The sequence below is a fragment of the Fulmarus glacialis genome, unplaced genomic scaffold, assembly GCF_000690835.1.
Source record: "Fulmarus glacialis isolate BGI_N327 unplaced genomic scaffold, ASM69083v1 scaffold6559, whole genome shotgun sequence".
In the NCBI taxonomy this organism is placed as follows: Eukaryota; Metazoa; Chordata; class Aves; order Procellariiformes; family Procellariidae; genus Fulmarus; species Fulmarus glacialis.
In genome coordinates this window covers 23,638-37,974 of record NW_009231350.1, presented here as the reverse complement: position 1 = coordinate 37,974, position 14,337 = coordinate 23,638, and the positions used below count along the sequence as shown (strand labels likewise).

The 14,337-nt window shown below is 40.3% G+C and overlaps 1 protein-coding gene across 1 annotated transcript in view; it reads right to left on the bottom strand.

Moving 5' to 3' along the window:
• LOC104081695 (CUB and sushi domain-containing protein 2-like) overlaps window positions 1–14,337 on the bottom strand; it is a 306,834-nt gene that overhangs the window by 270,332 nt on the left and 22,165 nt on the right. The window contains 1 exon segment of the mRNA XM_009584534.1: window positions 7,443–7,659. Coding sequence (XP_009582829.1) covers window positions 7,443–7,659 — 217 coding nt within the window.

Below are 14,337 nucleotides of genomic sequence, written 5' to 3'. Positions count from 1 at the left end.
GCTAAGAACTCACTGTGCTGCCTAAGGCAACTCACTGAACTTCCCTGTGCTGCTTTCTCCCTTCTACGACAATACAGTAGACCTGTTCCTTCTCAAAGCACTGTAATCTAAAAATGAGAAGCACCATGCAAGGGCTATGGGTTAGTTCAATTTCTCTCCCTCCACTGCTAAAAAAAAATCTAATCTCACTTGCTCTGACCCCAAAAGCTCACCAACTGGTTTTGTAAATTGCCACTCCTGCTAAAAGAATAAAAGCAGCTCTGTCTAAAATAAACGACTTGAGATGCTAAAAATGTCTGTGACTGTATCACTTTAAACACCACATACATACATGCATAAAAAGATGATAAGCTTTGTCTGGATAGAACCGCTATTAGTAGAGCACCAGCAACTATTGTCTTTATCATTAGCCATCTTTGATAAGGAAAGGGAGCAACCCCATGAAAGCTATTAGATATCTCACCATGCAGATGTATTTTACCTGGAACACTGTAGATGTAGGCACTGCAGGGTCTCCAGTGATCATACATCAGATCACATTCAGACTTCACAATACTCTACTTCTGTTGTCTAAAAGGCTTGCAGTCACTGTATTAGAAGTCCACCTGATGTAAAACCAAACATCAGCTAGAGGGATCTAGAGAAGAATATATGATCCTGGGCTTCAGCAATTACTTCGTATTATCAAAAGCAAAGCCCTGTGTTGCCAGACAATGCAGATAAAACTGCAAGAGGAAGAGCTGAGGAGGGAAGTATAATATATTGTGCAACAAGAGGTTAACAGTAGAGTCCAATAAAACTCCTGTCTGCTGTCTCAGTGCACTGCACATTGGACTTCACTGGCCAGCAAACACATCAGCAATGTCCTCCAGCAGGACACTTGATGGGCATTTCCCCTTCCGTCACTCCCATAGCTCAACATCAAAGGAGCAGGAGGCTTTCATGAGTTGCATCAACTTGGGCATGGAAGACTAAGGACACCATGATCCTCCCCAGAATTTCCACATACTACTTAAATTCACCTATTTAAAACCTACCTCCATTACTAATGCCATTCAGTGCTCACAGATCTATCTAAAGCAGACTGTTCCAGTGCAGAGTCTTAATTGAAATCTATTACATGTTGTCCAATTACAGAAAATCCTTCTGCACTTATACACTTAGCATACCTTAATATGAAGCAAGAGTCATTGTCAATGTTTGCTAGTAGATTTTACCTGTAAACATGGTTAATCAGCAGTTTAGAGGGAAAACAAAAACAATATGTTATTTGAGCAACAGGAATACGTTAAGGCCCAACAACAAGCCACCCCCTGTACTAAACACAGCAGGGAGAGCCATACCTGGAAAAAACTCTATAGTCCAACAGACAAAATGCAGAACAACCACCATCCACGAAACTACTTCCCCAATTAGTATTTTATTCAGTGGCGATGAATAAAAAGTTGCGATTTTCAACAAGATCTTCTTTTACCAGATATGGTACAGGCCACAATGCGATGGCAGGCCTTGCTGCAGACAAGCTGTGTTCATACAGGACAAGCAATGTCGTGAGAGAACAGATCCTTTAATCCCGAAACCAGGACCAAAGCTACTCCTTACCTCTCCATCTGTCTAAGGGCTGCAGAAAGATCAGAGTCAGGCCTCCTCCTAAGCCTGCTGTATTCAGCATGGTGGCAGGGAAAAAGCTCCCACCCTGATTTAATCATCAGCTTTTATCACTCATCCTGATGCACACTCTCCTAACAAATATGGAAAAATTGAATACAGCCTCTCAAAATTGAACTAGATGCAGTTGCATTAACTCCATTAGCTCTCCTGGACTTTCAGATCTAGTTCCATCAATTACCTCACAAACAAAGTTTAAATATTCAGCACTTCCTCTGAGCAAAACGACAGGGCCATTGGCAAAAGGCCCTAATGTCACTGGAGCAGCTCAAACAAGTATCTTCTCAGGGAAAAAAAGAAAAGTGTATTTTGTTCTACAAAGCAGAGAACATAAATGTAAGTGGTCTTTTGTTGTGTTCCCTCCCACCCCCCATGGAGTTAATGTGAAGTGACAAAAGACTGCTAAGGAGAAAAGGGAGGTAGGATTCTGAAGTTCACTAAAGATGACAAAAGGATTTAGCTGGCCCTCCATTTTATTTATCTTTATCCCTAGTAAAAAGAACTGTAGTAACCTCGTAGATATGAGGTAGCTACAAAGAAGTATGTCACAGGACCAAAGGTGACTCAACACAAAATCTTAATGCAAGTTCTGTGTATTACCAGGTGGCAAATGCTATTTCTCCAGGAATTTCTTTAACAGCATTGAACCCCAGCAAATCCAGTATCTGTGAAGCCAGAACCCCAGAATGTTATTTTAACCCAGGTTTGCATCTCTGCAAGCGAAAGCATATGGCACATGGGGGGAATTCTCTCCTTTGCTGCTCCCTTTGTCTCCTCCTCTCCTCCTCCCTTCCACTGTTTTTAAGATCAAAAGCTTTGTTCTCTTGATTGGTAATTAAGTACAAGTCACCCATTCCAATTTTTCAAAGAGTAATTAAAAGGTTATCAAGGAGAAACAGGCAAGATACAAGTATTCCTGTTGTATCTTTAAATAGGTCACCCCAGTAGATAATTCGACTCTAATCACTAGTATCACATAATTTTAAGTTCAAACAAAATACTTTATCTTTCACTCAAATATGGCCAAAGAGATCATATTGTTTTTAACTGCATACACAGTGTATTGATGACAATCCTCCTCTTAACTCTTCAGTCATTTGTCAGGGAAGAAGGATGAGTATCTCTAATAAGCAACAGCAACTTTAACAGAAGACACTGTGCATAATGTTGAGACATGAGCTAGAAGGTAAGTTATTCACAGTGCCAGTGGACTAAAAGCAATATAGATTTCTTCTTTGCTTTAAGTATGAAGCTATTGCACTAATGATTTGCAAACATCTTCTCTAACCCTATACACTCCGTAGACATCAGAATAGGACAGTTCCTCACAGCTGTGTAAATACACACCTCCTAGTAACTTCTGTGGAAATGCAAACTGCACTACTGTGGTTCTGGCTATAATAAAGACTTCTTTTTCTTAATACTCTGGCTCAAACAAACATTTTCTTAGGCAAATAAGTTCAATTATTATTGAAACATTCCCTTTGAACAGGAAAAGTGGACCAGAAGACAACGCAATTACCTACCCACGTCGTGGAGGAAGGAAAGCCCATGGGTTGTAAGATCATAGAAGTTACCCCAGCATTGTTCAGCACATATGCAAGTGAGCAGTCTCTCCTGGTAAAAAAGATTGCATATTCTGTCTCTTGGGCTTTCCAAAGTAATTTTAAACATCTTTGGAAGAAAAAAAATGAATCTGATTTTCTAAATTAACCAGTCCTATTTTGAGTGTAGATGTCCTGGTTTCGGCTGGGATAGGGTTAAATTTCTTGCTAGTGCTGTGTTTTGGATTTAGTATGAGGAGAATGTTGATAACACACTGATGTTTTCAGTTGTTGCTAAGTATCCTGCTAGTCCAAGGACAGCTCCCATGCCTACTGACTGAGCTAGGTACACAAGATGGGAGGGAACATCATCAGGACAGCCAGCTCAGCTGGCTAATGGGGTATTCCATACCATGTGACATCATGCTCAGTATATGAATGGTAGGCGTGATCCAGGAAGTACCGATCGCTACCTGGTTATCGGTCAGCGCGGGTGGTGAGCAATTGCATTGTGCATCACTTATTTTGTATATTTTATCATTATCATTATTATTCTCCCTTTTCTGTTTTATTAAACTGTCTTTATCTCAACTCATGAGTTTTTCTCACTCTTCCCCTTCCGATTCTCTCCCCGTCCCACTGGGGTGGGGGGGGGGGGGGGGGAGGGAGTGAGCGGCTGCATGGTTGGTTAAACCACGACAGTAGATTCAATGGCTCCTCCAGGAAAACAGAATTAGGTATCTGAAATTACTGACTTACCAGATACATTGTAAATGTATTTTCCCTGGATCGGAGTACAAGCCTGAAACTTCAAATAGGGAAATTAGCAACTAATTTAAGATTCTCACATTAAAAGCATCCTGCAAATTATCAGCAGCGGATGAAAAATCTTGAAGATGTCATGTGGCTTTCTTGTTCACTACTGTTTGGTTATGTCACGTAACAACAGTCTGACACAAAAAGGTGCAGAGAGTTTCCCAAGTCCCATAGCAATCTTAGATCCATAAATAACTCCAAATATTCAAATTTCAGTCAGGTCTCTGCTGAGCTTCTAAGCCCAGCACAGTGGGAAACCAATCAGGAAACTAACATGATTGGAGCATCCTCTTAACAATGACACAATCAGCAAAGCACAAAGGGAATTTGCAAAAAGACTATTCTTGAGTAACTGCAGTTTTCAGATCAGGTCTCCACATGCATCCCTCTAATCCCACTGGTAGCTCAGAATAGTCAGGAACTTGAAGAATGAGCATTTGGGAGAGTTTGGTCTATTTTAACAAGCACAAACACTGCTTAAGAGAAAGGAAAGCCACATATAGGCACTGAAGGGAAGTTACAAATCTCATTTGAACTCATAAAAACACATACCTCTCCTAGTCAAGTCAAGGGACAGACAAACCTGCAGCCATCACTGTTCCCAGCTTTCAAAGAAGATTCTGTTACAGTGGTCCCTGCTGAAAGCCAGTGTATGGTGTTGGGAAAAAACAAATTTGAGAGAAGCTGAAGGAGCAAGGACTCCAAAACAAGCTCTGTTTTTAGCAAACAAAGTCATAGCACTGAAAGATGACAACAGCCCTGGATGTCTAAATTAACACACTGAAACATATTTAGTATTCACATACTCATCACAAACACACAACGCAAATTCCCTAATATACAGTAAAGCAGTTTATTAGCAAATGTCTCATTGGATTAAGTCTGCTCTTATTCTATTAGGGAACTTTCACACCACATTAAATTGCAAGACACAGGGTGTTTGCCAGCACATGATGAACACAATTATTAACCCCTTCTCAGAAATGCACGTAGACATGACACTGCGACACATCAGGCCAAGGAAGCTCTTAGGAATATACGGCTTAAATAGAACAGCAGGGTATTGAGACAACTAACCATTCTCCATCCCTCAGCACAAGAAAATGTCATGAACACCAAGATCATTCTCTTCCTCCAGTCAAGCAGGCACGACCTACTGAAATACATCAGTGACACTCAACAATACAAGCTCAAGAGTGCAACAAGCAAAGAGATACATACAGTTCCTCTCTTTTGCTGATCAACCTTGAACACACTGAACAAAACAGTGACCTTTTCTACAGAAGCATGCTTTTTTTTTTTCCCCCCCTTCTTCTTTTACGCTTGCTTACAGCTTATTTTGGCCTGCCTCCTGGTAGCATGAGCTTTGATGAATGATGCATGGTCATCCATCTTGGAGTGCTGCACTTCAATGATGAATTGAGTACATTTCGAAAGCAGTCGGAGAAAAAACAAAATTGATAACCACAGGAAAAAAGAAAAAAGGGAGAAAGAAGAAAAAAGAAACCCCAACATCGGGCAACAGCGACAGAGTTTAATGAGGCAAGATTGATGTACAAAAAAACCAAATATTAGCTGAGCAAAGAAGTGAGACACCAAACAGCAGAAAAGCAAGTTCCAGGTTTTGAAGTCACTAATCTAGAAATGTCCAGGAGAAGAATGCAAGCGTCCATCATGCACGAGTCCATACCTCATTTAGTTTTGTAAGTCCTCTGTAAGTGCTTTCAGACCTCTAGAAAGCCTCCTCAATACCTTTTTTCCCCCCCAGCATTTATTTCACTTTCCTCCATTGTACTAAATACACACCATTTCCTGAACACCTCACCTCCTCATTAGAGATGAAACATTCTCACATTGCTTTGTGCTCCTGGTTTCATCCCACAACTTACACTTATCTACCCAAGTTGTGCATGAAGTTCACCAGTGATGCACAGGGAGGACCTTACTTGTCTCCTCACCTTCCCCCAGTACAGGGATACAAATTATCAGGACAGTATCCAAGCTGTATCTCAGTGTTTTGTTGTACTGGTCAATTGTAGGAAAATGCCCCTTCTGTTACTTCTCTCTGTAATCATATCATGCTTACAAGTAGCTCAGAGCAATACCTGCACGCAACTCGTCTACAGCGTCTTACTAATTTACTCCACCATGACCCTATTCTGAATTAATTTCATTCGTGGATTTTGCTTCTTCAGCAGAACCTTCCACTGACATCTAGAAAGCAAAAGGCAACACTCGGCACTGCTGATGAGCAAAGCAATTTGCCAGGGGGCTTCTCAGAGCAAGAGCAGCATTGACTGCTCACCATACAAAGTTCCCTGAGCAGAATTTTATGCCAGAAGTAGGCATCCTTTATATAATACCCAAAACAAAGCACTATGCTACCTTCTGATTACATGATGAGGTCCCATAATTAAGACGATTCTCAAGCACAGTTGCAAGATGAAGATATGATTTATTTGCATAACTGAAATCATCTACATAAAGAGCTGGTTTTCACCAGTGTTTCTTTAACTCATTTTCCAGTTGTGTTAGACAAGACACTGAGGTCAAACATCTGTCTTAAAGTGGTTTGAAGTAAAATTAATTTCCAGGACTGTCCATAACTACAGCATTCTTACTAGGGATTCTAACACTGAATGCTGCCACTGTTTCTATTACTTTTTGAATATATTCCTTTCAGACTTCAGCTGCAATCACAGATACCATATCAGACAACAGCAGTCATGTCACAAGTCACCAAGCTGATTCCATCTATGGCTCAAATCTGGAGGTCCAAGATCATGACTCCTTCAAATGTAGAAGTCTGACATGTCATATAACATTTGCTACCACAGCAATACGTTCTTTTTTTCAAAATCAGCCCCTTATTTAACTTTTTATTAATACCAGGATGATACCTGAAAGTCTCAGAGATCAGAATCCGTGGAGAGTCTTCATACTAAACTATATTACTCGATAACTCATTACCTGTAGAGATCCAACAGTTTAGTCAGACGTGAGAGAATATCACCCCTGTCCAGCTGGTGAACAGACTGCAAGTCAGGGAATTACCCAAATGTACCCACAAAGCATTTGGCAGAGCTATAAACTGAAACCCATTACCCATCCTCCCACTCAGAGAATCTCTCTTAGATTGAGGGAAGCTCCTCTGCACATTAGCTCTGCTTTCCTCTTGCTCCATTTTCTAATTAACTTCTCTGGATGTCTAGAATGACTCCTGATAAATCATTACTGTCAGGCATTCAGAGAAACATTTCAAACCTTATCAGAGATAAGAAATCAAAACAACTATAAGAACTGCTCATGAAGAAGCACTCCCAGTTTATTGCAGCATAAACCTCCAACCTAGATTTAATCCCAGTGGCAGAAATAGGAACATGTTTATAAACATCACTGTTATGAACAATGTACCTTGTTCTCAGATTCCCCTGCTGAGGCAGTCCATCGTAGATAGATAATACATCAAAATCTTCCTCTAATGCAAAGGACTGGAAAACAAGCTGTATCCTGTTCTGCTCCTCGGCAGTGATTGTCCACGTGCAGTTTGCATAATTTGGATATCCATATGGAAAGCCTGGACTCTGTATTGTCCCATTTGGGCCCTGCAAAACGTGACTGCAGTTCTGGGCTGGCAAGAAAAAAAGACAAAAATACAAGTCAAATGGTGTAGGATACACATTTAATATCTTCACCATCAAAACAGATCATACAGGATTCTTTCCACTGAATTTCTTTTCAGTTCATGGTCCCAGGGAACAGATAAAGGTAAAATCTAAAGATGCTTCTTTGTCCTCCCTGCAGGAACCTGGACCCCAAATACCCATCTCTTGGGCACTGCTCCCACTAGCTGTAAACATTATGGGCTAATAACAGCTGGATTACAGCAGCTGCTGACTGTAACTGGGAAACAGCTGCTTACTCAGACATCCTTTCACAGCCCACAACAAAGTCCAATATAGTCTTCATTATACACTGTGCATTCAGGGATTTAACAAGTTTCAAGAGTGCCTTGCCATGCTGGGTACCTCAAGCATGAGAGGTTCAGAGGCCACAAAAAGTCAGAATGACAATGCCAAAGCTGACCATCTCTTTTACCCTTAATTACACTTGAATAAGAGACAGAAGATCAGGGCTCAACTGTGCAGACAAAAAGAGACAGACCACCCCTCACCTTGAAAGGCCAAAAACTGTAATGGACATAATACATAATCAGGAACTGACTCACCAGATGAGTAGTCTGTCTGGACAAGATTGCGTGAAAACTGAATGGCAGAAGATCAGAAATTAAGGTTGTCCTGATTCCAGAAAGAGCAGAACACAGCTCAAAGGCTTTAACGAACAAACCATTCCTGAATAGTTATTTGGAATAAAAAAAAACCATAATAAAAAAGAAAAACCCCAAATCTCTGCAACTTCTTAGAATAGCAGTTCTTTTTTCCCCCCTGTCCGCATTCTTTCAGGTAAACATGGCTCACTAGCCTGAAACTACCTCCTAGCAGGGAGAAGAGCCAATGGATTTTATACAAGGCCTTTCCATGCAGACTGCCATAAGGAAAAGGCATGTTCCCACGCGGTCTCTGGTCTGTGTACCCCAAACTGGCAACTGTACCACTGCAAAGCCATATGGACTGTGGCCCAGAGCCAAGAGCTGCCATCACCAGTAACACTACATGCCCCTACTAGACCTGATGGGGGTACATAGGAAAGAAATTGTTGGCTAGACCCAGCCTTCTCAGGCTGCTTTGTTTTCCCTCACCCAGTTCTGAAAGGTTTCAGCTCCTCATGCAGGCTCAACACATAGCAAATGTCTTCCAATCAATATTCCTAAGGAACTGCTGTAAAGCTACATCTTCTGAGAACAAAAGTCCAGTCCTGTACCCACCAGCTAAATACTTAACACCTCCCTCAAATCCATTTTCCTTCCCAAAGCAGTACCCGTGAACACTCCATCCCAAAGATAAAGATCAACTGCCATGATGTACAATTTCTGGATATATAAGATTTTCTTCTCTCTGGGGAAACAGGTACATAAATGTTTTGGGAACAGCCCAAATGACAAATTCTCCTTAGTGTTTTCCTCTCTCTTTACTGCTACTTTACTCAAATGTCTTTTGAGGCACAAAGAAAAATCCACTCCAAACAAACTGGTGTAACTCCTACTGGCTTTAATGGAATAACTCCTCCACACCAAAGCTAAATTCCACACAGTTTTCAAGGCAACTGTTGTGAGACCAAAAGCAGAATTTCACCTTTATCCTATGGCCAGCATCAGAGCTGCTGATCACTGCTGCCTGCATTCGCTCTGGCTTTTCTTACTGATGCTGAATTGTTTACCCCTGCTTATGTAGATAACCAAGGCTTTCAAGTTGAAATGAATTGGATTAGAAATTACTACTTTGATTTCTCATTGCTTTTTTCAAAGGCAGCAATGCCATTTGCACTTCTGAGTGCCAACCAGCTACAGGTAAAGAACTGCAGAGTAGTGCTCATTAAAGCCAATTATAATTAGATTGACCTACTTTGGTGCAAAAATGCTTATTGGAACTTCTCTCTGCAAGATGTAGTTCACACCTTTATGAATCTAAAATGGTCAATCATATTTACTACCCAGGGAATCTTTTTGTATCATGTTTATTATATCAATGAGAGTTAGGACAGTCCCATAATCCACCGGAGACTAAAACTGAGCTAGGGACATAACTCATTAACAAGGGCAGACTAAAGTACTTTGCATTTCTATAGCACCTGGCATCTGCCTCTCTCAGTGCATTTTGTCAATAGATAATACACACAAGAGTGAGATCTACCTCCCTCCTCCACTTCAGTTCCATTTATTTGCAGAGTTCATTGAAAGGATGCATTAACTTGGTGCCAGAAAGCTGCACAGGACTGGGAATATTACAGTTATCACAGAGTGGTAAAATTAGGCCCAGTTTGGTTTAATAACTTGGAGACTGCCAAAGATCTATAAGCTTCAGTTCTCTAAAATTCAATCACATCCTCTTTTTTTCAACCAGACTGGCACTCAATAGGCAATGTGGGGATATTGAATCTGTCTCTACTGCACATTTTTTATTTTAATCATAAGTAAATGTCATCAGAACAATTTAAGGAAATTGGGAAATTAAAGAGGCTGCATCTCTCCATTTCCTGAAGGTATAAAAGCTGCTAATGTTGCATGAAGTTCAGAAAATAAATTCAAGGTCAGAGAGACATTGTTCCAAACAGTTCCAAGGTCATATGAAAGGCAACAAGCTTTAAGATCTATATAAATTTATGCTGTCTTTGCATAATCAGCAAACAAAGGTCAGAAAAATGTACCAGAATCTTAAACCTAGCTGAAGAAAAACAAATACATAATAGAAAAATAGGATACAGTTTTATGACATATCAAATCAATCTACTGAAGTATTTGTGTGTTCATGATTCTGACCAAGATGTGCTTTGGACACAGCTAAAAGAAAATTGCTTATTGCAAACAAAAATTAGTTTTCCAAAAGCTGACAATCTGGAAAGCAATATATTCTTCATCAATTGTAATAGTAGGGAACTTCATTTATATTGGACACTGGTGGAAAAAGTCATCAGGCATAGGAAAAACATCCAAGAAGCCCAAGAGAATTTATGCATACTCTATAATTTGCTTTCAGGTTTGAGTTAGTTCAGCTCAGGCTTGACTGACAAAACCTTATCTAAAATCTAAAGTACACGACAAGGAAACACTCAGTTTCTCCTCTGAAGACTTGCAAAAACAATTCTCTTTATCCCTTTGGCCCAAAAGGATGAATAAGCAGAAAGGTATGAAAGAACAATGCCAGTGTCTGTTCCATGAAGTTCCAGGTGAATTCATATTTGACAGAGGACAATATCCTTCCAAAATTTCTGAAGCGTTTTCTCCAATCCAAAAGTTTGACAGGAGGCACCTCCACACACATTACTCAAGTAATGGGAATGCAGCAGCTTCCCTCATGGATCAGTCAACCACCTGCCTTACCCTTTATCTCAGCTCTGACGGGGCTATGCCAGGTGACCACAAGAAACAGCAGCAATGACAGGACAAGCTGTACCTAGGGACACCTCCTTTACACCTTCTGTAGGTTAACCATCAGCCCTAGTATCAGAGAAATTACAACCCTTCCAGAATGGTTGCATTTCCCCCTCTCAATTTGCCACTCTTTATTCAAAAGCAACAACAGTGAATGAGAAAGGTAAATACACAAAGCTAAGGGATCAGATGTCATTCGCCAGAAGGCTCAAGCGTGGCAGTGTAGATATTTATGTAGATATTCCAGCTTCTAACACTATTATTCATGGACTCATACTTTCTGAAGGTGTAACACCAACATGAAACTCATCAGTGGATATGCATTTGTCCTATTTTGTGACAGAGATGACCGGTCTGAGAATGGAAATAATTCTAACTCGTACTCTGCCAATGCAACCTGCTATTTTCAATTCTGGAAAGTGGTTTATTATGAGAGTATATCTTTTTAATGAATGCATCAGTGTAATTTTATTGCAGTAGCACTTAGAGTTTCCAGACAAGGACGAAGGCCTCATACTTGGCACTGTTCAGAGGGCAGAGCCCTTCTCCAAAGGGATCAAAATCTAAGGGGGAGGAAAAAACTACAACCCACACTAGTGGAAACCCACACTAGTGGAGGGCTTGGGGTTTTGCAGAAAAACATCTTTATCCAAGGACACAACCATTTCCTCAACAATAGAGCTTAAAAGTCAGCTTTACCAGTCTCCACTTAAAATACTTGTTTTGTGCAATATACACTGCTTGAACAATGTAAACAGACTAATCAGCTCCACTTCTGGTTCATACACACAAGGAAAATGATGAAATACTTACTTTGCAATATGCTTATAGAAGAGCTGCATTTTTAACAGAAATATGGCCTGTCTATGGCATTTTATAATACACAGTTAATCTACATGCCACAAAACTTAACATGACTGGACACTTAAGCAAAAAATAAGTATCAGCTGAATACAGCTCTGGCTGCCTCTTGCTTAAGCAGGAAAGTTGCAAACGCCTCAAGCTTCATTCCAGGTATCGATCAGCCTCTTGGCACAAGGAGGGCAGGAAGAATGTCCTTGTACTCAAAAACCAAGACTTCTTATGACAGTACAAGCTACATGACTGGAGACAGAAGTTAGTGGGAGGTTTATTTACACTGTACATCTGAAGTTGTTTAGACACATGATCATGGGACCATTCTTATGTCAATCACTCCAGCTTTACAGTGGCCTCTGTCTAGTGCAACATGGCTCGATGAGTTCTGGAGCAGAACCAGTTCACCCCCAATTGACTACAGTGTGGGTAGCATTAACTGGTTCTCATGTCTTTGATGTCTCATGACTGGCAGTCATGATGGTCACTGCACATTGATCAAAACAAACCTGGTTACATTTACAAAAGAGGAGACTCAACCATCCAAGCAGATTCATAGCAACAGAATTTTGTTATTTCCTTCAAATAACCAACACTTACATACAGGAGTGAGCTGCCTTGCTGGTGTACCCTTCAAACTCCTAGCTGGGACTGGGTTTCATCACTTGATGTAAAATTTCAGCAGCTCTACAGACTCAGATAAACTTGTACATTCAAATTCTGTCACTACAAATCTTCACCAAGTTGTCAGAAGCTAAATAACAAACAAAAGCATTGTCTGACATTACAAGCACAAAGGAAATGGGTACAAAACATCCTCCACCTACTTTCAATTCTTTAAACTTAGCAGGCCAGATCCACAGCAGTGTGAATCAAGGAAGTATTTTAATTATGTTGATTTACACCATATTAATATTTAAGGAAGCAATACTTCAGAGAGGGGGGAAACAGAATTTATTTCTGAAGTGCTTCCTAAAATATAAGTTGATGCACTTTGTTTCTCAGTAGAAAAGAAATCGAATTTAGCAAACACCAATATACGGTCACTGCACAATTCAAAAGGAACAAATATCAAATCATATGCACTGACTTGCTCTCAGCAGTATTATCTATTGGTGATACATGGCTGTCTTCTCCTTAATGCAGTAGGTTTTGGAATTGTCATTTTCTTTAGTTATTATTACTTAGGCACAAGTGTTTCCATTTTGTGTCATTCCAGCCAATTCAATGAAACAGATGAACACAAAAAAAACCTTTCCCCAAGAAAACTGAAATCCATATCCTGCAGACACACAAACACATTCCATCCTGGCCTAAAATACCAGGGGCAAATCCTGCTCATACATCAGCAACTTCTCAATTTTTTCTGTTTACATTACTGTCCAGAGTCATTCACCTTCATTGCATGAAGTTCTTCAAACCAAGACACTAGATCCCAACTCAGAAACAGCACTCAAATGCTGACATAAGTTTTCAGCATCCCCTGAGAGCACATCTGGAGGCCATGATGAGTAGTATAGAGCTCAAGGATGAGCACTGAAACTCAGTGCAGAAGTGCCCCAGCTTTCTTTGTGGGATGACACCTGTGAAACCACACAAGACTCATTCAGCTCCTCACACAACTGGGTATATGCCACAGGATCAACAACTCAGGTCCCTACTGAACACCCCCCTTCGCAGGAAGGCACAAACCCTGTTCTGAACAGGCCTCAGAACGTGGGGTGTCAGGAGTGGGTTGTGAAATGTTCATAGCCCGCTTCTTCACACAGTTCTTTTCACAACCTTCTCCCCAAAAAGAACATACTAAAAACTCACCACCTGTATTGAACAGTTAATCCTTCAAACTTCATTTTTTTTTTTTAAACATTGTTTGATCTGCCATCTAAATAGGAAACACATTCCTTTTCCCAGTGTTTACTGTTTTGAATCATTTATCAGCAACTAATTATGCTTCCTTACATAGTAGTCTTCTAAATCATTACAGACAATCACAAACAGTAAGTAGTTTACCCAGGGCCTAGCTTTGACTCTCTTGCTCACACAATTTAAGTGAACAAACAGGGAAATACCTTCACACTTCATAAATCTAAGCCTTGTTTCCTTAAGTATTCACCTTTTCACAGTTTTAACTTAACCTACAGTCCTATATCAAAGCCTTCTGGGTAATAAATAATGCAGAGACACTCCATTAACTATAACTTTTAATCAAAAGCCAGTGGATCCAAGAACATCATCAAGGGGATGATTTACATCTCAGATAGCCAGTGCCTTTCTGAACACATAGAGTGATAAACTGAAGAATACAAGGGCAAAGAACATGCATTTTATCTGAATCCAGCTCATGCCACTACTGCCAAGTCCAGAAAGAACTATAACATCCACCTCAAATCAAAAGCAGTATGTGAG